General features: G+C 55.5%; 3 protein-coding genes and 1 non-coding gene across 11 annotated transcripts; 1 reads left to right on the forward strand and 3 right to left on the reverse strand.

Annotated features, from left to right (window-relative positions):
- Window positions 1-3,855: 3,855 nt before the first annotated feature.
- Rin1 (Ras and Rab interactor 1) lies at window positions 3,856-9,418 on the reverse strand. Of its 4 annotated transcripts, XM_013075042.3 has the most exons (11): window positions 9,152-9,417; window positions 8,803-8,983; window positions 8,590-8,704; window positions 8,429-8,501; window positions 8,225-8,316; window positions 7,346-8,095; window positions 6,760-7,065; window positions 6,329-6,460; window positions 6,046-6,197; window positions 4,940-5,237; window positions 3,856-4,063 (listed from the first exon to the last, which is right to left on the reverse strand). In XM_013075042.3, the coding sequence occupies exons 1-11, from the start codon at window positions 9,232-9,234 to the stop codon at window positions 4,059-4,061; spliced, it is 2,187 nt and encodes a 728-aa protein (XP_012930496.1). In that variant the 5' UTR covers window positions 9,235-9,417; the 3' UTR covers window positions 3,856-4,058. The 4 variants fall into 4 exon arrangements, with proteins under 4 accessions (XP_012930496.1, XP_012930495.1, XP_004852375.1 ...); XM_013075041.3 differs by lacking the exon at window positions 3,856-4,063 and having other exon boundaries at window positions 4,580-5,237; window positions 8,225-8,283; window positions 9,152-9,418; XM_004852318.4 differs by lacking the exon at window positions 3,856-4,063 and having other exon boundaries at window positions 4,580-5,237.
- Window positions 9,419-10,182: 764 nt separating this feature from the next.
- Window positions 10,183-17,784, reverse strand: Brms1 (BRMS1 transcriptional repressor and anoikis regulator). Of its 5 annotated transcripts, none has more exons than XR_015448937.1 (10): window positions 17,642-17,784; window positions 13,904-14,049; window positions 13,740-13,830; window positions 13,443-13,570; window positions 13,201-13,280; window positions 13,018-13,114; window positions 12,446-12,538; window positions 11,448-11,512; window positions 11,035-11,282; window positions 10,183-10,691 (listed from the first exon to the last, which is right to left on the reverse strand). XR_015448937.1 is itself a non-coding variant. In XM_004852314.4 (10 exons), the coding sequence occupies exons 2-10, from the start codon at window positions 14,040-14,042 to the stop codon at window positions 10,684-10,686; spliced, it is 741 nt and encodes a 246-aa protein (XP_004852371.1). In that variant the 5' UTR covers window positions 14,043-14,049; window positions 17,642-17,784; the 3' UTR covers window positions 10,183-10,683. The 5 variants fall into 5 exon arrangements, 4 of the variants coding, with proteins under 4 accessions (XP_004852371.1, XP_087061502.1, XP_021120206.1 ...); XM_004852314.4 differs by having other exon boundaries at window positions 11,035-11,074; XM_087205376.1 differs by having other exon boundaries at window positions 11,035-11,368.
- A 250-nt stretch (window positions 17,785-18,034) lies between these two features.
- On the reverse strand, window positions 18,035-20,323 carry B4gat1 (beta-1,4-glucuronyltransferase 1). Its single transcript, XM_004852309.4, has 2 exons — window positions 19,118-20,323; window positions 18,035-18,900 (listed from the first exon to the last, which is right to left on the reverse strand). Exons 1-2 carry the CDS (start codon window positions 20,171-20,173, stop codon window positions 18,709-18,711), a joined length of 1,248 nt encoding a protein of 415 aa, XP_004852366.1. The 5' UTR covers window positions 20,174-20,323; the 3' UTR covers window positions 18,035-18,708.
- A 461-nt stretch (window positions 20,324-20,784) lies between these two features.
- On the forward strand, window positions 20,785-20,866 carry Trnas-gcu (transfer RNA serine (anticodon GCU)). Its single transcript has one exon. It is a non-coding gene; the product is annotated as a tRNA-Ser (tRNA).
- Window positions 20,867-22,119: the final 1,253 nt, after the last annotated feature.

Consider the following 22,119-nt stretch of genomic DNA (forward strand, 5'->3'; position numbering starts at 1 on the left):
TGTGTCTGGGGCTCCATCTCTTCCCTTGGTCTTGGGGACTTGTCTCCTCTCCAGCCCACAACGGCGACCCCTTGACTGGGATCTCTCTGTTCTCTGCCTCCTTCTTTATCTCCCCTCTTGGTCTCCAGTGTTTCCAGTCTCTGTCACAGTCTCTGGCTTGTCATTGTCCCTGGGTGGTCCGGCCTCCTCCTCTCTCCTGGCACCGCACCTCTGGGGCTGGTTGGGGTGGGAGTCAGGTCTGGGGGCTGTGACCAGGCCCGGAAGGAGGACTCAAGCAGACATGATATTTATGTTGGGACTTCAAAGTGCAATGCAGGCCACAGTGGGGTGGAGGGGGCTGGTGAGTAGAAGCTAGACTGAGATAAGTTTAGGCTCCTCCCTGGTGAGGGTCTCCTTGGTGACACACATCTCCCTGTGGGACACGTAGACCCAGAGTAGACAAGGAATGGATTATTTTGGTGCAGAATTCCAGGAAAGGCACTTCCTGTGCCCTTACCCTGGCCCCAGCCCCATCCTTTCTTCCGGTCACCCTGGGCTTCCAGCCCCCACATCCTCTGAGCATCAGCCTGGTTGGAGAGACAGGGGACTCTGGGGGTGGCAGGAGCAGAGGGCTCGATCTCAGCAGGAAAATATCCCTGGCGCTGGGACAGCTGTGCATTCTCACTGTCTGGCAGAGGCCTTGCCTGGCAGGGCCATGTGGGTCTGTAACTCTGTCAGCCCCAACTGACCGGGCCAGGCAGGTCCAGCCCCTTGGGGCCTCTGGAGTCCACTTTTGGGCTGCCTGCCAGAGGGATGGAGTGGCCATCGTGAAGTTCACCCCACCCTTGCCCTCCACCCTTGGCCTAACCCCTACTAAAGACACCCAGCTGCTGGGTGGGGCAGGGTGGGTAGGCAAAGCTGATTGTCTCATCCTGTGGCTCAGCTCTGGGGCCTAAGCCCCTCCCAGAAGCCCCGCCCAGCAGGCACCCCTTCAGGCTGGGCCACCCCTCAGGAAGCCCCCAATCCCTAGCTGGGTCTGGAGCCTTGCTCTAGACCTAGGACCCTCAGGACCCAAGCCCACTCAGGTCCCCAGAGCACCAGCCTCTGGCCCAATGCCCCCTCTCAGGCCCTCCCCACCTCTTCCTGTGAATCACGCATGCTGGAATCTGATGAGCTCAGGCCTCCCCGCCCAGTGCTGCCTGCCTCTGCCTCCTGCCTGGCCAGGGGGGTCGCCGCACCCCTCACAGGGGTCTTCCCAGCAACTCACAGGCCCCTCCATGGCCACCAGGGGCTGAGGTGGGGAGTGAGACTGGGTAGGCCAGGGTTTGGAGGGAGATTGGTTAGGAGAGGCTCGGACCTCTGGTGCATGCTGGAAAGTATGAAAAAAGCACGAGTGTGTTTCTGTGTCTGTTGTGTGGCTCTGCACATGTGTGTGCAACTGTGTGGGTGTTTGCACTTCCAGGGTTGGGACAGTGTGGGAAGGGGAGCCGAGTACTATGTTTCAAGTATGTGGGTTACTGTATCTGAGTGGGGATGTGGGTGTCCTTGGAGCTCTGCATGGGTAGCTCTAAGTGTGTCAGGAGGTCCCGTGTAACTGATCACAGGTCTCTGGGTTGACAGTTCGCATGTGTCCTATCAGTGTTGTTGTGTGCCTATTAACCTTGGGGTTGACTGGGCTACTGTACTTGCTGTGGCTGGGAGGGTGTCACACACTCGGGTTGGAATGTGGGTCAGGGTGTCACTGTGTGTTAAATTGTGGATGTGAACATGGGTCCCAGGGCCATGGCAGGGTGTTAGATGTCATGCTGAGGGTGGGTCAGGGTGGGTTTCGATGCTTGCTGTCCATCCATCTACAGCCCTGGCTCCTGGGCTAACCTGGCCACAGAGCCTGGGACAGGTAGCTCCTCTGTCACCCTCTTCCTTTTTTTTTGGTACCAGTGATCAAACTCAGGACCTCAAGCTTGCCAGGCAGGTGCTATGCTGCTGAGCTAAATCCCCGGCCCATTCTCTTTCTTCTTGCAGAATCCCTTCTTTCCTTTTAGCACCAGGCTGGGCATGGGTTGCATGGGTCCTCTGAGTCCCCTGGGTGGCCTCAGCAGAAGGCACCAGGCATAGGGCTGGAGATGAGGTATGTACACCCCCTGGTGGCAGTGATGGAGAACGTGCCATCAGGAACACAGGAACACTTTCCTCAGTTTTCTGGAACCCATCACTCCCTATTATCCCACACACATTTACTAAGTGCCTGTTCCGGCCCTGGCATTGTCCTAGGCCCCTGAGATTTAGCTGGGAAGGAGGCCAGCTTGGCTCTGACATAGCAGCGGGAGAGACAGACAATAAACAAACTCACATGGACAACGAGGGAGGGTGACTTTAGAAGTGCTAAGTGCAATGTTTCTAAGCAAGGAAATGACTTGGCTGCTCTCAACAGACTAACATCAGATCAGGGTCCCAGTCCTGCCCTGTGACAGTGGATATGGAAAAGGCATGCCTCCTCTTAGAGCTGTGGCTTCCTCTTCTAAAAGGACAAAGCGTTTGCAGGAATGCAGAACCCCTAGGTCACAGTGGGGTCTCAGTTACCACCAGATCAGTGTGAGGGTGGTGAGATTCAACTTGCTTCCTTGTGGCTGGGGCTGAGGGTGCTTGGTCCATACCAGACACTCATTATAGTTAAGTGGACAAGTTAGTGAGTCTTTGTATTTGGGGGGAATTACAGAACCTGGTGTTCAAGTCTTTTGGTGTTAATAAGACACATTCCCTGAGGAAGCCTCAGTTTCTTCATCTGTAAAATAAGGACAATGTGTCAATAGACTGGTCTATCACTGCCTGAGCTCCTGCCCTGAACCATGACCCTTGGTCATGCAGCTTTGAGCGGTCAGTCACATGCACCAATGCCTCTGGCAGTGGGCAGGAGGACCTGGCAGTGTTCTCATGAGCCATTGCCGAGGGGCATGTGAAATTCCAGGAGTACATACAGAGACTGAATGTGGGAAGGAAGGGAAAGACTTGCAGAAGTGGGGGCCCAGAAGCCTTGTTCCAGTTCTCAGCTTAGTCTGAGCTTCACATCTGTTTCTTGAGATTCCCTGAGCACCCCCGAAGATATTCCACGTCTTTCCTCTGGGACTGAGCTGGAGACATCCTGTGCTAGATTTCCAGAACTTCCTCCCTTGGGTCCCTCACTCCTAGTTATTACACTCCAGTCCGTGGACAGTTTTTATTGAGCACCTATGGTGTGCTCACACTGAACAAGGCACTGGGGATGGGGGCTGCCAGGGAGGACACACAACAGAATAAAGGGGAGGCTTCCTACTAGCAAGGAGCCCAGGGCAGGGGTAGAGCGGGTGGGGGGGAGCACTTCAGTGGCCTAGTGAGAAATTTGGGAGCCCCATACCTGGGCTATGGGTTGTGTGAAAGCTCATCTCCATTATTTCTACCTCCTGGTTGTTATGTGTGGGTTGATTTCCTTTTGTGCTCAGCACATGAAAGGAGTGTCACTCAGGCTAATGGGGGTCCTCCCTGATCCCAGGACAATTCTTTCCTGAGGAATGGTCTCAGAGAAACTGATCTGGCCCAGACCTCTAACTCTAAGAGACCCGAGGACCAGTAATCTCAGTCCTACGCTGTCCCCAGGCTGCCTGAAGGCTGTAGGTGAGCAAGGACAATGACCCATGACACATGCTCTGGCCCTTGAGCATACCCTCCTGGAAGCTTCCTGGGTCGCGTGCGCCCCCTTGTGGTAAGTGATTGGTATTTTTATTCTTTCAGATTTGCCTCCGGGGTTTCCCTTTGGGGCTCTCCTGGCCTTGAGGGCTGCTTTGCTGGGTGATGTCTTGGGAGTTGCCTTCTTGTGCTTCAATGAGGCCAACAAGTCAAGCCTTTTATCCCCATAAAGCTTTTATGAGGGCCAAAAGTTTAGTGCAGAGAAAATGGTTTCAGAGACTCGTTCTCCATTCCAGATGGTCAGCTCCTGAGGGTGGGCATTATCTCCACTGGCCAATTCCCCTGACTGCCAATCCTGGGAGAAGGCTGGAACATGGGTGGTTTCTCTCCAGAGTGTGGCCTCCAGCGAATAACCTTCCCTAGACTGATAGAGTGAGAAGCCACAAGTAAGAGCCCATTGGGCAGGGAGTGGGCTCATGGAAGAGAGCAGGTGAGAGCTGATAACACCCAGCTTCTTCCCTCCCTTCTGCCTTAGTCTGAGCCCTGCTTTGCAGCAAGATCACCCATCCGCTGGACCACTTCTGGGAGGCAAGCAGGGTGGTACTAGTATCCCCACTTTGGGGATGAGCACGCTGAGGCTGGGAGGAGTTGGTCCTTCTGGGGACTTTGCTGCCACTGTGTTGCCTCTCTAAGTCCTCCAGACACCAGAAGTGACTGGCACCTTTCAGGACCTTGAGGGCCCCAGTATCCCTGCCTGCACTCATGGTGGGAGATGTAAAGGGGGCCCAGACCCCCACCCACCCACTGTGCCAGAGGTTGGCCATCTGTTGGATTTTTCCCATTGGACACACTCACTGCTATAGGCTGGGGACGAACAAGAGACAAAGGGCTTTGGATACAGAAGTCTCTCAAACCCCTCAATTTTATCCCAGTCCCTCAGCTGTGGCCAGTCCCCAGCCCTCAGAAGATGTGCTCCTGGAGGTTAGCATCAGAGGCGGTGGCAGACACAGGAGAGGGCTGGGGTGGGGGTGGCCAAGGAGGCTGTGGTCTTGGTGAGTGGGCTAGTGGCTCTGCCAGCCTTCTCGGCAGGCTCCTGCCCCACATGACCCTCTGGTCCCTTCCACCTACTCCTCTGTGGCCTGGCTTCCCTCAGTCTCTGGCTCCCCTGGCTGCACGTGGCTCTCCCCAGCCTCATGCTCACCCCCCTCAGCAGCCTTATAGTTTCCCCCACTGTTCTTGGGGCTGGCTTTGATCCCCATGCTCCCCTCTCCCTGGCTTTCTTTCTCCTCTTCCCAGCTACCTGACTCTGGGAACCCACTACCCATCTCCTGTCTTGCATCCTCCTGGGTTTCAGGCTGCTCTGCCGGGCCGTAGACGAGGTAGCAGGCTGGGGGGAGCCTGTGGGCCAGGGCTCCTGGGGCCAAGCGGTGGTAGCTCTGCTCCTTGTATAGGAAAAGGCCAAAAGCATCGGGCTGGGTCACTCGGAACTTGGTGGCACAGAGCTGGTTTAGAGTGGCAATTGAGGCCCCTGGGGGCACTGCCAGGGTCTTGGAGGTGCAACCACTGCTGGGGTCCTGGTAAGCTACTCTGAGGAGGTGCTGTACAGAAGAAACAAAAACAAGACTCAGTCCTGCCTGGTGTGCGTCTGGAGCCAGAGAGACTGGTAAGGCCGTGTAGGAGCAGGGTTGATTGCTACATATCCAGAGGTAGAACCAATTAGCAAGGGCTCCCTGGGCTCTGACGGGGGCTCTGGGGCAGTGTGTTGTATGCTCGGGCTAGTGGGTTGTGGCTACAGGTACAAGGCCAAACCAGGAAGAATTTCACAAGCCTAAAAGAATCTCACATAGAGATTATGGATTACTCATCTTGTACCAACTGGCTTAATCTTCACAGCCATCACAGGTGCCCATTTTACAGATGAGAAGATTGAGGCACAAAGAAATGTATAACTTGCCCAAGTCCCCACAACCAAGAAATGGTAGAGCTAGGATGAACTCAGGACCTGCTTGCAAGACTTGCAAGCAAGGTTGAGGAGAGTGAGGGCAGCATGGTGGCTGTCTCTGAGGACACCTGGGCTGACGCCTAAGGACAGGAGCAAAGGCTGGGGGCCAGGATTTGGGGCCTGAGCCTGCTACCCATGTCCCTTTCCCTCTCCATGGCAGTCCCAGTGCCCTATCTGCAAAATGGGGATAATTAACAGCCCTCCTCCTCAGTTTCTGTGAAGACTTGGAAGGCTGCCCCTGGAGTGTCAGCCCAGTGCAGGGTGTATGAAGCACACTCCATGGGAGGACGCTGCTTCTATTGCGGGTGATGGGGGGTGGTGGTGGCGGGGGTGCTGTGCAAGAGGATGTCAGAGCCTCTCTGGGCCTGACTGATTGGTGGGGGGTGGCGGGACCCTGCTGTTACCTGGAAGCTGTGGGTAGCAGGCAGACACCGCTCCTCCCAGAGCCTCAGGGAACGCTGCATCTCCTGTGCTGGGCTAAGGGGAAGGGTGTGAGCCTGGCCTAGGCTGCTCAGCAGGGCCAGGCTGGCTGACAGGCTGGTCAGGTAGTAGCCACCTGGGAACAGGGGGCCAGAATGGAGCTCAGGCAGGGCTGGAGTGACCCTCTCCCCCTCCCTGCTTATTCAGGGCCCATACAGCAGCTGAGGTCCCCTGGCCCCACACAGGCATGGAGGTAGCACCCCTCACCCTCTCCGGTGAGCAGGGAGGGCTCCAGAAGCTCCGACATGTACTCAGCTTCCAGCAGGAGGTCTGGAAGGTCACACTGAGCCAAGACGAGGCTCAGCAGTGGCAGGAACTCATCAGCACCTGCACTCTCCCCTTAGGGACATGGGAGGAGGAGGCTTCAGGCTCCTCTGGGGTCAGAATCTAATCCTTGACAGAGACAGTGACACCTCCCCTCTGCCAGACAGCTCCTAGGCCCCAGGATCACCATGGCAATCACAGGAATGGCTGTATAGAAGTTACTACTCTCTGGGCCTCAGTGTCACCATTTGAGATAAGAGGGTTGGATCATTCTCCCCAGTTGTGCTATTCCAAGGTACTGGGAGCAGCCCCCTTGGGGGGCGGGTGTTTGTAAACAGAAGGGGTGGGCAGGGGGAGGCAGAGAGGGGCCATACCTGCCTGAGCCCTCAGGGTTGTGTAGAGCAATTTGCAGGCCTGCAGGAGCCGCTTGACCTGGGCGCTGGGAGAGTAGGTGCGGAGTAGCTGCAGTAGCTTCTGGCGCACCTGCTCCATCTCCGCCAGGGAGGGTGGGCTCAGGTGAGACCCGAAGACTCCAGGGCCCCGGGCCCGGGCCAGGTGGAAGCCTTCGGCCAGGCGACCAAGGGAGCCATCAGCAGAAAGTCGGCGCCGAAGGCGAGCTGCCAGGATGGGCCGGAGAGGCTTGAGCACCAAGCGATGCAATGACTTCTCCAGGACATATTCTGCCGGAGGGGCAGGCGGGGTCAGAGAAGAAGGGGCAAAAGCGTCACCACACAGGAGGTACTGGGGAGACCAGAATGGGAAAGAGGCAGAGGTCTGCAGCCACATGAATAGCAGTGATCTGGGGGTGGGGCGGGAGGAAACTGGCTCATAAAGTGGCAGAACAGCATCAGAGAAGCAGGTGGCAGTGGTACCACAGTGAGGCAGAGAGAGGTGGTTGGGGAAAAGCTGGAGATGTGGAGAGCCAGGGACCAAGCTGCAGAGATCCACGTTGGGCCTTACCCAGCCTGTCAGGTGGCAACAGCTTCTCAGGCCCCAGCTCCGCACTCAGCATGGCCTGGGCCCGGCTCAGTACCTGGCGGATGCCTTGCAGCTCTTGGGGCTCGTGGCCAGCCCGCACCTGTGTCAGGAGGTCCTGTACCAGCTGGCCCACACCTGTGTGTCTGTCTTGCACCAGCGCTGTAGCTACACGGACCACTTGCCGCTCAGGAGCCAACAGGGAGCAGAAGGCAGCACTCATGGATCTAAGCAGAGGCCGCCTGTGCCCTCGGCGGCCCAGACTGGGGGAGATGGAGGGGCTGCCCCGGGACCCTCGTGGCCCCTCCTCCTCCTCAGAGCTGCTAGGGGAGCCACATTCTACCTCTTGGAGGGAGGGCAGGGGCGGGAGGCTAGGGCTGGTGCCCGCTGGCACACGGTACCCCATTGAGCTCTCCCTCCGCAGCAGCTGATGAGGGGGAGGCCGCTCTGGGTGGCTGGGGGATGCTCCTGGCAGCACAGGGACTGGGGGAGGTGGCACGGCAGGTGGAGACAGAGGGCTGGAGGTCTCCGTCGACACTCGGACTTTGAAGCTCCTCTTGAATTTCTCACGCTTAGTGGGGCCAAGGTCCCCAGGGAACAGGGGATTGAAGAAGCAGAGGGCAGCGCCAGTGCCCTGGTCCAGCTCGTGAGGGGAGCGGGCCTTCAGCCGGGGTGGTGGTGGGCCTTCGGATAGGCCCCTCTGAGCCTTGGCGTTGAGGGAGGAACTCCAGAACTCTAGGGTCCAGAAAGCATGAGGCCTCAAGGTGGGCTCAGGAGAGCGCCCTTCAAAGAGAGGCATGGTGCCCTCCCTTTCCTTCTTGGCCTCAGCTGCTCTGTCTGCAGTAGGTGGCAGGTGACCCTTACCAATGCCCAGATGGGAGATGGCTTCCAGCTCCTTGTGGGTGGCTGCCTGTTGGATGGCTCTGGGGAGTCGGAGTGGGAGGAGAAGGATGTCCCTGAGCCAGAGAGGAAGCAGACAGGAGTGAGGGGCACTCAGGTTAGGGGGTAGAGGGGTCTGGCTGACCCAGGGAGGGCGGAAGACACAAAGTACCCTGTGGGCAGTCTCACCGGGTGTGACAGTAGGCGCAGATGAGCTGGACTAGGTCTGGAAACATATGCTCAGAGCCCTCCAAAGAGACACCTGAGAGACATCGGGAATAAGGTCATTCTCTGCCTTTCCCCCCACCCCCTTATTTCCAGCCCCTCCCAGTCAGGCTGGCCCCTCTCACCACCAGGAGTCTCCTGGATGTAGTGGCTGGAGACGAAGGAGGGGCCACTGGCCTCTGGCAGCCGCATACACAGGGCCTGGCACTGGCGGGTGTTAGATTTCCGCACCAGGAATGTCTGCAAGTGGCTGAGGTCAGGAGGCTCCAGGCCTCAGTGTCTAGCCTCTGCCTCCCACCTTCAGCCAGCCAGTCCCCAGGAGTTGGGGAAAGACTCACCCCCGGAGGCTCGGTCCTCAGCATGTGCAGGGCTGCTGCGGCATTGGCCCGGAGCTGCAGCCATACGGGCCGGGTGAGCAGCAGGCGCTCCCGAAGGCTCACAGTGCGCGTGGGCCGCTGGGACCCACCTGCCTGACCCCCGCTGGCATCAGGTATGTCATACAGTGGGTCCTGGGGTAGCCTGAGGGCGGGTTCCCAGAACTGAGCAGGAACCAGGGGCAGGGACCCCATGCTCAACCCATGCTCAACCCCTTCCCTGCTTTTGGATCCCCACCTCCCCTGCCCCCAGAGACTCTTCCCTTGTAATTCCTTTCCCTCCCCACCTGGCTGCCCTTCCAACTTCACTAACTTTACTTTCTCCAAGTGTCCAGGGGCAAGGCTTGGGCTGGGTGTTCTGGGATGGTGTGCCTCTGGCTCCCCAGTGTCTTCCATGGCTAGGAGCTCCTTCGTGGTTCTCCTTTCTCTGTTCTACTTAGGCTTCTCCCAGGACTCAGGAAGAGAATTCAGCCCCCAGGCACAGGCGCACATTCCCAGCGGTGAGTAACACTTCCTGAGGGCGGTTCGCCCTGTCACACCCCGTCAGTTAACTCTTCTGTGTCCACTCTGCCTGGCCAGTGCCCAATTCCTCTCTGTTCTGGGCCCAGCCTGGAGGGTCCAGGATCACCTCCACACTAGCACCAGGCTGGGAGCCCCAGCTGCAGGGTGTCACTTCCACACAGTTCCTCCTGCAGCCTAGGCAGCCTCCTCCCACCATGGAGCTGGGGTGGGGAGGGGTTAAGCAGGCCGATTCCATCCCTGAAGGCCCAGCCACACCCTTGGGTCACCTTAAGTCTGGTCTCCCTGCCTTGAGGGTCAGCCTTGCAGAAGAGCACCCCCTACTGGTCACAGATGACTCATTCTTGAACCTAACTTGGGATTCAGGATTTCAGGTTGCCATGGAGAAAGGATGCTGTGTCTCCATAGAAACCAACCCCTTTGCTTAACTGAGGTTCTGGGGGTGGTTCTGACACAGAGCTAACCAGGGGGAGTGTGGTGGTGAGGTCGTCAGCACATGGTGCTGCGGCTGGCTGCTGCCCACGCACAAGCCTTGCCAGCCTGTGCTGTTCTGCCAAGCAACTGGGGCAGGTGCAGACTTGACCCAGTCTCTAAGCACATGCACCAGCCCCTTCCCCACCCAAGGCCACGTGCTCTGTGTGTGTGCTCTGCCTGCACCACATGTGGCTTCCAAATCCAGGCCTAGCTCCTGCTTCCCCATACTGTTCCCCAAGTCTGAGTAGCCCAAACTGCAAGGACTCCAGAAGAGTCTGCCTGGCTCAGGCACTAACCACAGAAGTTGATTCCCTTTCTGGGTAAATCAGACACATTTTGGTCATGCCAGAGTTCCAGAAAAGGTTTTAATTCTAGTTCCTGAAATCTGGGAAACAGACACCAGGAATGGCCCTGAGAAAAGCTGGGGAGCCTGACTGTCACCTCCAGCTCCAGCCAGGGCAGACAGGCCCTCAACATACATTTCTGATTTAGAGTTCCTGTGCTGTAGGGCCCAGCTCCTGGTTTAGTGGCTGGGGTCCCCATGTCTGAGGTCACCAGGAGGAATGCTGCTTTGGCTTAGAACAAATTCCATCTCCTTTGTCACTGACACTGTGGGGTGGGGTGGTTAAGGGATAGACAGTAGTCTTGAGAGGCCAGGTCAGCTCCAGGGCCACAGCTGTACAGGCTAAGGAGGAGTCCAGACCAGTGATGGCTGGAGGGGGCGCCTGCAGCAGCACTGGAGAGTCCGGAGGGCTGCCCCTGGGGGATGCCAGGGAGCCTTTTTGCAGGAAAATTCGAGTCCTGGGTGTGGTGCCAGCTGTTCCAAGGGATCCCTGGCTGTGAACAGCTGGGTCACAATCCTGGGGGGTATGCAGGAAAAGTCATTGAGGGGAAGTTAAACCAAGAAGGAAGCAGCCACTTCCTGAAGGGGACCCAGGAAGTGCTTTGCTCTGACAGCCCTTATTCCTGGGGCTCAGCATTCCAGCTGGCCCAGACCCACCCTGGCTGGGGACTCCATTTCACCTCTACATCATTTGGCTCCATCAACCCAGAGCTTCCCCCTCCCAGCTCCTGCTTCCTAAGCTCCCACAAACCCCTCAGACCTAACTCAGGCCACCAATTGTGCCATGGCCTTCTCTGGAGGCCAGACTGGGGATGGTAATGGCAAGGAGAAAGGGAGCTGGATGTCTCTGTGGTTCTTACCATCTGCTTTTCTCTTCTGAGGGGACATTGCTGCCCTGGCCTGGATGGGGAGAAGAAAAGCCTCCCTGTGAGAGCCCACCTCTGGCTTGGCAATTTCCACTCCCTGCTGCCTCTGAGGAGTGGGAGATGCAGGAGTTGGCACTGAACGGAGCCACGGGAGCAGGAGATCCCTTCTAGGCAAAGCTCCAGGGTGCTTCTTGTCAGAGACCCAGCCAGCACTGTTATGCTTTCCTCTTCTTCCATCAAACCTGCCCTTGAACAAGGGCCTAATGTGACACTCGCTCCTTGCTCCGGCAGAAAGACCAAGCGCTGCTGCAATGCCAGGGCACCTGGGCTGAGGCAGGGAACTCCTCAGGCCCTTGGACACCGGAAGTTGGTGTCCAGGCAGGGGGCAAGGGCAACAGTGGACCCACCTTTTTGATAGCCGTCCAGTCTTCCAGGATGTCAATCTCCTGCAGCATGTACACAATGTAAGGGCCTGCGACAGGGGTCAAGGAAGCAGGACAGCCACTGGAGAGGGCAGGTAGCAGGTGCTCAGCCTGGAGGCCAATGTGGCACTCTGGAGAAGTGGCTCACAGAGAGGGTGCTGAGAGCCTGAGTCCAAGCACAAGTTCCACCTTCTACCTCTGGGCCTCCTGTACTTGGGAGGGATCACAGCCTATTTTAAGGAGCCCACAGAGGGCACTAATTTCCTTCCTACTTTCTCCAGGACCCTCAGGGCCCTGTTCTGTCTGGCTCTGTCATGAAATGGCCCCTTGTTGAGTCGCCTCTTCTACTCTGAAAACCACCTCTCTGACACCCACCTGACGTCTCCATACCCTCACCCTACTGCTCCTTCAGTCACTGCCTCCCAGGTCTCTCCCTCCTGGCTTCCATCAGCTCATCTCTCTGTGCTACACTCACAGGAGGACTGAAGACACAGGAGACCACAGACTGAGAGGCTCCTCCTGAGATGGGACAGAAGCAGCACGGGCCTTCTGGATTGTGGGCACCCCAGGGTAGGGCACAGGGTACAGAGAAGCCACAGGCACTGGGGGAGGCAGAAAAGGCAGGTAGGGACAGGCAGGAGCCCTAAGAGGAGTGATAAGGCCCAGGGTAGGGAAGTCTGGGACTTCTTGGAGCTGAGATCAGGAATTCAGAGGAAAAGCTCTGAAGAAGAATGATATCCACTTGGGAAGTTATGGGGAGTCATAAGGCTGAATTTTCTATTCTCCTAGGATCCATATAGTCTGGGAGGACCAAGGATCCCACAAAATGTTCCTGACAGCAGGACTGGCTTGGACATAGTCATGTGACACCAAACAGCCATAAGTGTGTGTTGCCCCACTCCGTCCTTCATGTCCCTTCCTCTGAGTCTGCAGCCTGCCCTGACATCCTGCCCAGTCCCATGCCACCTTGGGTGGAAGGATACCAGAAACGAGAGGTGCCTTCTTCCTCTTGCTCGGTGGCAGTGAGTCCCAGGTCCTGGAGCTGCCTCTGGCATGCAGTTTGTCATCCCACCACTCTGTGCCCCCAGACCCACAGTCAGGATCAGGGCACTAGCACACAGGCTGTTGCATCCTGTGTAGCCTCTGCCCACCACATGGCCCACTTGGGCCCCCTCCTCCCTCATCACCACTCAGGGCAGTCGACTGGCTCAACCTTGGGCTTGGGGCTGGACACCCCTTAGGACTGCCTAACAGCAGTCCCAGTCCAAGGAGGAAGCTACCACCCTCCTGTGAGCCTTGGTTTCTCCTTTGTTTAGGAGATAGTGAGACCAAATCAACTCCTGCCTCCCCAAGATGCCATATGAACACAGGTGCTGTGGGCACTGAGGGGACTGTGACTATTATATGTGTGGGTGTGTCAGATGGAGGGCAGGAGGGAGGTGACCCTGCTATGTGCCAGATCCTAGACAAGGCCCTTTCCAGGCCTCACACAGACCCCAGGAAGCAGAGGCCCAGACAGGGGTGGGTGCTGACGGATCTGGGCCCTTGCCCTCACCGGAGCTGATGTCCAGGCTCTGGCGATCCTCCTCCAGCCTCTGGATCCGCTCCTGCAGCTCCCCCTGTAGTGTGTCATAGAGCAGCAGCTTCTCACTCTGGAAGAGGCGAAGCTGCTTAGCCAGGCACGGGCTGGGCCCTCAGCCTCACCCACCCTGCACAGGCTTCCAGGTGCTCAGCTCACCTCTAGGTGCTGCTTGGCTCCTTGCAACTCACACTCATACTTATTCCTAATCACGTCCAGACAGAAGCCCTTGTAGATTCCTGCACAGACACGGAGAGGTGCCCTGCTTGCCTGGGGGCCTGGTGCCCAAAAGGGAGGGTGAGACATGCAACAGGACAAAGCAAGGCTGGGCAGGGATAAAAGCAGAAGGGGCTAGAGCTGTGCGTTCTGGAAGCGTAGGAGGGCACAGGACAGCCACAGACCTGCCACCTGAATGCGAATCTTAAGGCTCCGCTGCAGTCCCCCAAGAGGCTCCGTGTACTCTGGGGCTCTCTCAGCCCCCACTTCCTCCAGCCGCAAGCGCAGCTGACTCAGCCGCTCCCTGAACAACCTGGGAGGTAAATGGCAGCCAGGCAACCCTCAGGCCCCCATGGCTCTTGGGCAAACATTGCCATGAGGGCCCTGAGTTTGGTGCTCGTCTCCCTGGGCATCAGTAGCAGGCCTGCTGCCTCCTCACCCCAGCTGCCCGAAGACCCAGCCCGAGGTGGCCCAATGCTCACTTCTCCTTCAGCTCTGAGAATTGCTTCTCCAAGTCTAGCATTTCATTGACACACTCGCTGCGGCGCCGCTCGTAGTCCTCGTCGTCCATCTCTGGGAAGAGAGACTGGTTTAGGGCTGGCTCTGCAGTGGTGGGCGGCTATTCCTCTGTGTGTCTCCGGCTCACCTGAGCTCTCCTCTTCTGACTCAGTCTGGCTGCCGCTCCGTTCCTCCTCACTCTCTTCCTCTTCCCCGTTCATCTCAGCAGCCGAGTCGCCCTCTGCTTCTATTTCTTCTGTGTCTTTGCTCGGAGGTTGGACAGGCATTTGGGCTCTGGGGGAGGGGGTGCAGCTGTCACTCACCTCCGCCCAGGCTCAGAGCAGGACAGCAGCCAGTCAGGGAGTCAAATGGAACCTGCCCTTCAACAGGGAATGTGTGGGGAGGTAACTGGCCTCGCACCAGTAGCACTTGCACCTCTCACAGAAGCCCAGGTACCAAGGAAATGCTCATCCCCTTGGATATTGCTGGTGATCCTAATTCTGGGAATACTGGCTGAAGGTATGATCCACTGACTGTGAGGGCCGAGGGTGTGGCAATGGAACTGGGTCTAAACTTCTGACTGGGGCTTTCAAGGCCCTTCACAGACTGGACTCTTTTGACTTATCTAACAGACAGCTTTCTTACTTCCATCACCCTTCCTATGCCCATGTGGTTTTTTGAACTACAATGCCCCGTCTCTTCTGGACAACACTCTATAATCCTCTTGCCTGGGCTCTGGGACCCCAGGGCCTCGGTGCTCCCTCTACTCTGTCTTCTGATTCTCCCTCTTGGCAGGCACTATGGTCTTTTTTTTTTTTTTTTAGTACCGGGGATCGAACTTGGGTCCTTGCACTTGTGCAGCAGGCAGCGAAACCACTGAGCTAAATCCCCGGCCTGCAGGCACTATGGTTTGAATGTGTCCCCAAGTTCATGTGTTGAAAATTTAATCTCCAGTACAAGTGTTCAGAGATGTGGCCTTTGAAAGGTGCCTAGGTCTGCCCTCATGAATGGACTAATGCCAATGTTACAAGAGTGGGTTAGTATGGCAGTGGGTTTCTGATAGAAGATGAGTCTGGCCTTGTCCCTTCTCCCTCTTACCCTGTCACCTGCTGCCATGGGATAAGCCGCAAGAAGGCCCTTGAAGACATTTGGGCTAATAAGCTCTGGACTCCCTACCCTCCAGAACACAAAGAAATTTCTGTTCTTTATATATAGTATGACCTAGTCTGTTTTTTTGTATGCATGTGTGCATGTGTGTGTGTTGCTGAGAACTGAACCCAGGACCTCACACGTGCTAAGCATAAGTTCTACCATTGAGCTACTCTCCCAGCCGTCAGCTATTGTTTTTGGTTTTGGTTTCTTGAGACAGGGTCTTGCTATGCAGTTCAACCTGGCCCTGAACTCACTATGTAGCCCAGGCTGGCTTTGAAGCAGTGATCCTTATGCTTCAGAATCCTGAGTGCAGTGCTGGGATTACAGGTGTGTGCCACCACAACCAGCTCTCAGATAGTATAGCAACATGAAATGGACTAAGACAGCAGGCTCCACCCTAGGAGACTAGATGTACTCAGGTATGCTCTATCTAAAAAGACCTGGGTTCAATCCATCCCCAGCACTACCAAAAAGGCAGAAACACTAAACTTCACCCATTCCACTTGACCATTCCGTTTTCCATTTCACAGCTGCACTTTCCCAGGCCTTTTGTACACTTGCTGTTCCTTCTTTTACCTCTCACTCTTTGGATCTATTTCTGTACCCTTGATTTTACTGAAACTCATCCTGCAATCAAAGACTTTCTTGTGGCTAATGTCACACTACCTAGGGGCTCCACACTGAGCTACATTTCCAGGCTTTATAGAAACTTTTTTATTTGGAAACAGGGTCTCACTAAATTGCTACATTGTCCATGCTGGGCTTGAATTTACAATCCTCCTGCCGATGTGTCCCAGAGTGCTGGGATTACAAATATGCACCATTATGCCTGGCTTCAGTATCTATCTTAATCGGCCTTTCAGCAACACTGAACACTCCTAAGCATTCTTTCTTTTTATTCATTCATCTAACAGTTATTGAGCACCTAATATATGCTAGGTACTATCAGCTACAGTTGTGCTACAACTGTAACAGACTTTGACCTCAGAGAGCTCACAAATTCCTGGGTGGGGAGGCAAAGAAACAGTATGGTATGAGGAGAATTAAGTCAGGGCTATATAGGAGGGGCCTCTAACCAGGACCTGGCTGCAGCAGTGAGTGCTTCCAGAGGAAGCTGGACCGGATGAGGGCACTGAGTTCACTGAGGGAACATTCCTGGCAGAATAAGCAGCAGAGCAAAGACCCAGAAATGAGAGAAGAGGATGGGCTAGGGGCACTCAACAAGACCTGGGGTGCAGATCAGTCATTAGCATACAGCAAATTCTCCAAGCCATGAGATGGTGTGGCAAGCAAGGGAGAATGTGTAGAGTGAGAAGGGATCCATGATGGAACTCCAAGAATCACCAAAGGGGCAGATTAGGAAACCCCAACAAAGGAGGAAAAACCCAGTCACAGAGAAAGAGAATTTCAGAAGGAAGTAGTAACAGTGCCAAAGGCTCCCAAGGGATCACTTGAGAGGCAAGCTAAACAGTTTTCTTTGCAGATCATTTCTCTGCCATCTGGGGACTATTTCATTGGCCGCCCGCACCCCCCCCCCCATTGAGAGGTTGAGACAGGGTCTCACTATAGATCAGGCTGGATTTGAACTATGTAGCCCAGGCTGGGCTCGAATTCAGTGATCCTCCTGCCTCAGCCTCCTGAGTGCCGGCATCAATGCTGTTCTTCCAACTTCTCTGGCTATTGCTCTACAGGCCTTTAGGATGGTATGGATACCACTCTCTCCATGAATCCCTCTTTATACCTCCTATTGTTCATTTTCATGTCTGTCCTACCAATGTGAGTTGCAGCCTTACTAGGGTAGGGGCTGCACATTTGCCTTGTTCAACTAATGCAGTAGTGCCTCACTTGACGACTGGAAGATTTGTAGATACAAATTACACAAAACAGGGCTGGGGATTTAGCTCAGTGGTTCCAGCGCCTGCCTTGCAAGCACAAGGTCCCGAGTTTGATCCCCGGTACCAAAAACAAAAACAAACAAATTACACAAAACAAACTTGCAGTACAGGGATTGGCTTTTACCTCTTGGTAGACTCAGGTGCCTGTAGTGGTGATTAACATTCCTTGATACTTATTCAAGCTGTGCTCTGCCTGGCCTATGGAGTTTAGTCACATTTTTGAACGACTTCACTAATGATCTGAACCTGACCTGAAAACCAGCTTCATCGTTCCCATTCTCACGTCTCAGTTCCCACCACTGACAGTATTTCCTCACTGTTAAATGTATGCACCTTGTAAGACACAGTGTTAAAGTCCTATCTCTTCCAGAAAGCGTGTTTCTTATGCAGCTGACTCTGATTCCGACTCTTAACTAGTCACAACCTCTGCTCCTTAAGCTGGGTGCAAAAACGGGATAACCATTCCCGATCCAGGGTTGAAAAGATTGCAAAATGTAAGGATGGAAAATCACACTGTAAGTGCTGTGCACATGCAATTTATCTTTTTAGACAGTAAACTCCTCGAGGCCAGGCTCCAACGGAAGGCAGACCCCTCCCCACAATCACAGAAGCCAACTTAGATTCTCTGAGGCTCTCCGGGAGCCTCCCACCTCATTCCACCCTCAGATGCGCGGGCTAGAGAACAGAAAGCTGTTCCCCGTCCGCTGCGGCCGGGCTGTCCCTCGTCCCCGGGGGCGTCACGCAGGTTAAGTCTCAGCTCCTGCTGGGTAGGAAACTGTGTTGGCTCCAACCGGCTGACCGGAGAGAGAGAACCAGGCAGCAGGCGTGGCGATACGTACCGCGGGATCTGGGGCCTCCGGCCTCAAGTCCAACTCCGAGAGGTACCTGAGTCCGCCGGTACTGGTTGCCGCCACCGGGGTCCCGGAAGCTCCGGGCAGGTCCCTCTTCTCCGGGAGGCGGGGCCTACCGGCGCTTCCGTGTGCATCATCAAGAGGCACCGATCGGGGAAGCTCACGATTGGCCAACTGGGGTAGAGGCATGCTGGGATACCGCGGGTCGGTCTCCATAGCAACCGTCCGACTTTCACACAGGACACAGGCCTTTGGTCGGCGTGGAAGGCCTGGGTGATTTCTCTGCTTTGCTGCAGGCTCCCCTTGGTCTGTGGCCAACTCCCCACAGCGTGGGAGGGGAAATCCCGGGGCCCCAGCTCAGGAGAGTAATGGAACCAGCTGTGGATGTGAACACTCGTTTATTTACACATTGTAATTCGAAGGCAAATAACCAGCCCAGCCCAACGGAGGGTACAGATCTCAGATTGTCCCTTATAGAGCCTGCAGACCTTTCCCTCCTCCAGAGCGCCTGTGGGCAGAGGCCTGGAAGAACCACTAAGTTTATGTTTCAGTCCAAGAGTTAAGAATTAAACTCTGTGCTTTCATCTTGATTCCTTTCCAAAAGGCCCATTTCATTAAGTACTCAGACTTCTCAGCTCTGTCTCATTCATACGTTTTGCTCTTACTACCCATTCACCCAAGATTGTTAATAACAACAATAATAACAATAATACTGTAATAATATTAATACTTCACATTTGTACGAAGCTTACAGAATGTTTTTACATACAGCATCTCATCTGAGCCTCCCAAAAGTTCTGTGAGGTAGGCATTCTCACCTCCCTTTTTACAGACAGGGTAACTGAGGCTCAGAGAGGTAATGGGATTTGCTCAAGGCCACACAGCTAGTTAGTGGTAAAGCTAGGATTTGCTCCCAGCACCCCATATTCAAGTCCAGTGTTCCAACTCCACATCTACCTCTGTAAAGTGGAGTGACATTTCTTACCCCAGTCAGGCCTGAGGTGTGGCCTGAGGAGCCAGAGGCTGAGACTTCTCAGACTAGGGAAGGGAAGGAATTAGCAGCGTCGGGGAGAGTTGGGATACTTGGCCTTCAACTCCTGTTTGAACTGGCGGTAAAGGATCTTATTGTGTTGATTTTCAGCCTCCTTTTGGGGATGGAACTTCAAGGCATCTTTGAAGCCCTTATGAATCAGGAAACCTTCATTCAGCACCTCAAAGTCAAACCCAGCCACGTGCAGTTCACAGGCCTGTAGAGGGAGAGATAGGTCAGCAGAGTTTGATGACATTTCCAGGACCCAAACAAGTATCTCTAAGCTGTCACACCTCTCTGGAGGCATCTTGGAACTTCCACCCAACCACTTCCCAAACTATGATCCCTTCTGCTTCATTGCCTCTTTTCATCATCCCATCCCTGATCCCACCTCCCTTCCTGCCCACTTCCCCTGCCCTTTCCCTTTTAGGCACCTGGCTGATGCGATTGAAGCCATATTGCCGAAAGCGCTCATCAAAGGCAGGCACCTTGCCTCCAGCCACATAGAAAGGCTCCCAGGGGTCCTGCCAAGGCACAATGTAGGAAGGCCTCAGCAAGCTTTCTTCTGGCAGGTTGACCCAGCGGGAGTAGTTGGTAGGTGCATGGCAGGGTGTGCAGAGCCCGTAATAGAAGGGCCGCACTTCCCCCACTTGGTAGAGCTGCAGCAGCTCTGCCTTATTCATGGGCATTCGGCGGGCTCGGCGGATCTCGAAAGCTGGCACCACTAGGGCTGTTCCCCCCCACTGGTTGCTCTGATCCAACATTTCCCGCAGGCCTCTCCACAGCCCCTCGCTGGGCACCATGTCCATGTCGATCACCAGGGCATAGTTGGCTCCCTCTCGAGCCAGATTCCTCAAAAGGTTGTTGGGGTAAGAGACGTTGGTGCCCAGGGCATAATTGATCCCGGGGCGGGTCACCCTGGCTAGCTTGTCAAAGACCTCTTGGCAGGAGCGCAGCAGGGCAAACTCTCCTGGCTCCCTTGGGTCGGGCACAGCGGCCTCATAACGCGAGGGGCACACAAGGTGCATCGCGACCCGAGCGCGCATGTCGGGGCAGTGGCTGCTCAGCGCGTAGGCCAGCACCGTGGCCAGCTGCGCCTGTTCCTTGGTGGCTGCAAACACTGATACGGACAGCGGGCCCTCCCAGCGCTCCAGCAGGCCCGATAGGTGCAGCAGGTTGTCCACGCTGGCATGCGTGGCCAGGATCACATCGTTGGGGTCCATAGTGGTCTTCAGGAGGCCCCGATAGACACGGTAATCGCCACTGGAGTCCAGGACGCCTCCGGAGGCCAGCGCGGTGCGGAGCTGCGCCTTGACTTGGTCCACGGATCGCGGGGACGGGGGGAAGAACTCGAAATATTGCTCCTGCTCCTCCTGCCCATGCAGTCCGGACAGCAGCGACAAGTAGAGCAGCTGAAGCATTGCCACGAGCATAAGCGCGGCCAGCAGCAGCTGGTAGAAGGCGCATCGGATGGCGTAGGACATCTGCATGGTTCCTAGGGCTCGGGGCGCACAGCAGGGACCACCGGGCCTCGGAGTCTAACAGCGGCCGTAAGCCCGGATTTACCGCAGCCTGCCGAGCGCACCCGAGGCTCCCCGAAGCGAACCGAGCCCCGCGCGCAGCCCCGCCCGCTGTCCGCCGGCGTGGGTCTCTGCGCGCTCAAGCTCGCCCTCTGCGACAGAGGAGGAGCTACTGCACCCGCCGCGAGCTTTGCAAACGCCGAGCCTGCCTGGGTCCCGCGGCCCCACGGCCCCGCCGCCACTGCCACTGCCACTGCCACTGTGCCCGGGTGCTCTGGGACCTGCACCCCTTCCTCGCGGTTAGTGTGGAATCCTCTGAACCAAGAGCGTCCTGCAACCCCGGCGCGCACGCCAGGACTCGAAGGGGAAATTGTGGCAAAGCTTAGTCGTCTGTAGCTTAGCGAAGGATGGCGCGGTTTCTGGCAGAAGCGCGCCGAAAGGAAACAAAATAGCTCCTTTCTTTCCATCGTGTCTTCCTTTCTTGAGTCCTACCAGGCCGATGGTGAGAGATGAGTGATGGGATCCTGGAGGTTCAGAGATGATGAGAGATAAGGAAATGTGGAAGGGAGTACTAGGTGTGGGACGAGGTGGCCGAGTGGTTAAGGCGATGGACTGCTAATCCATTGTGCTTTGCACGCGTGGGTTCGAATCCCATCCTCGTCGGTCCTATTTTACAGAGGGGAAAGTTTCTTAATTTTCCACATCCCACCCATCCAGATGCAGCGAGCTGAAGAAAACTGAATTGGCCATAAAGGTGGGATTCTGCGTCTAAATCCTTGCCCTCTTCCCTGTTTGTGCACCATGCATCTCCCTCGTGTTCACACTCTAGGTATCGGAACTTCCCGGGGAGAAGCCAAATGAGTGTGGTTTTCTTCTTACAAAGGGGACCCAGGAGTTGGTAGCACTGAAAACTGGCACTGGGATTCTGACTAGTGGCAAGTCGGGGGTCAATATGTCATCTGCAGGAAATAGAGAAACCCCCACTGGACGCTTAGTCCTATGTAGCAGTGTTTGATCATTTAAATTATTATTGTATTCAGACTACTGATCCCTCCCTCTCCCCAGCACCTCTCACAGGGTGGAGAACTCCTAACCACACTCTTTCTCCCCAACACACACACACACACACACACACACACACACACACACAGACACAGAAGCACACACACAGAAGCACACACTTAAGCAAAACGTTCCAACCCCAGCCACCATACACTGACCCATGGACTCTAGAAGTTAGAGGCCGTGGGAAAGGGCAGGTACTAGACTGCTTAATCAGCCATATGTAGATGATATCACATGCCATCTTTTTGGCCAAATCAGGGTGCCCTATAGGGCACAGCACTATGTGTGTGTATCTTGCTTGAAATGGGGTATTGGGACATACTGGGAAGGGTGTCCAATGCCAGGGTAAGATGTCTATCCCCTGTTCCACAGGGAGCAGGGTGCCAAGGTTGTTGAGTGGAAGAGTGATCAAAAGATTTATATTTTGCAACTCAGTGCACTAACACCTCCCTCCCTCCCAGAGGCTGTGTTAGGCACATGGCCGCTGGACACACAGGTACTGTCCTCGAAGGTTTTCATAGGGGACAGATGCCAGGAGAGAGGAGGAAGGAAAGTGCAGTTTCCTTCAGCACAGGCCTTATAACCAGGTGGCTCAGAAGGTTTGGTGCCATGTAGGGTTTTATTTTTGCCTTGCTCAGTGTATGAAAATAATAATTTGAAGATGGGCCTGTAAGCCCAGCACTCTGGGAGGCTGAGCAGGATGACTGCAAGTTCAAGCCCAGCTTGGGGAATTTAGCAACTTATGGAGACACTGTCTAAACAAAGGCGGTGAGGTGAGGCTGGGGATGTAGCTCAGTGCAAAAGCCCTGGGTTCAGTCCCCAATGGAGCAACAACAAAACATTGAATCACA

The sequence above is a fragment of the Heterocephalus glaber genome, unplaced genomic scaffold (genome assembly GCF_053883595.1).
Source record: "Heterocephalus glaber isolate CG9 unplaced genomic scaffold, H.glaber_assembly_v1.0 deba00000594, whole genome shotgun sequence".
Classification (NCBI taxonomy): Eukaryota; Metazoa; Chordata; class Mammalia; order Rodentia; family Bathyergidae; genus Heterocephalus; species Heterocephalus glaber.

Coding starts and splice junctions, on each gene's coding strand:
- Rin1 (XM_004852318.4), bottom strand. CDS start 9,234: ATGGAAGACACTGGGGAGCCAGAGGCACACCATCCCAGAACACCCAGC. Junction 8,984..9,151: donor GGACACTTGGAGAAAGTAAA/GTTAGTGAAGTT, acceptor ACCCGCCCTCAG/GCTACCCCAGGACCCACTGT. Junction 5,238..6,045: donor CTGCTACCCACAGCTTCCAG/GTAACAGCAGGG, acceptor TCTTCTGTACAG/CACCTCCTCAGAGTAGCTTA.
- Brms1 (XM_087205376.1), bottom strand. CDS start 14,042: ATGCCTGTCCAACCTCCGAGCAAAGACACAGAAGAAATAGAAGCAGAG. Junction 12,539..13,017: donor GAGCCTGGACATCAGCTCCG/GTGAGGGCAAGG, acceptor CTGGGGGCACAG/AGTGGTGGGATGACAAACTG. Junction 11,513..12,445: donor GAAGGCACCTCTCGTTTCTG/GTATCCTTCCAC, acceptor CCCCTGTCGCAG/GCCCTTACATTGTGTACATG.
- B4gat1 (XM_004852309.4), bottom strand. CDS start 20,173: ATGCAGATGTCCTACGCCATCCGATGCGCCTTCTACCAGCTGCTGCTG. Junction 18,901..19,117: donor GCTTCAATCGCATCAGCCAG/GTGCCTAAAAGG, acceptor CTCCCTCTACAG/GCCTGTGAACTGCACGTGGC.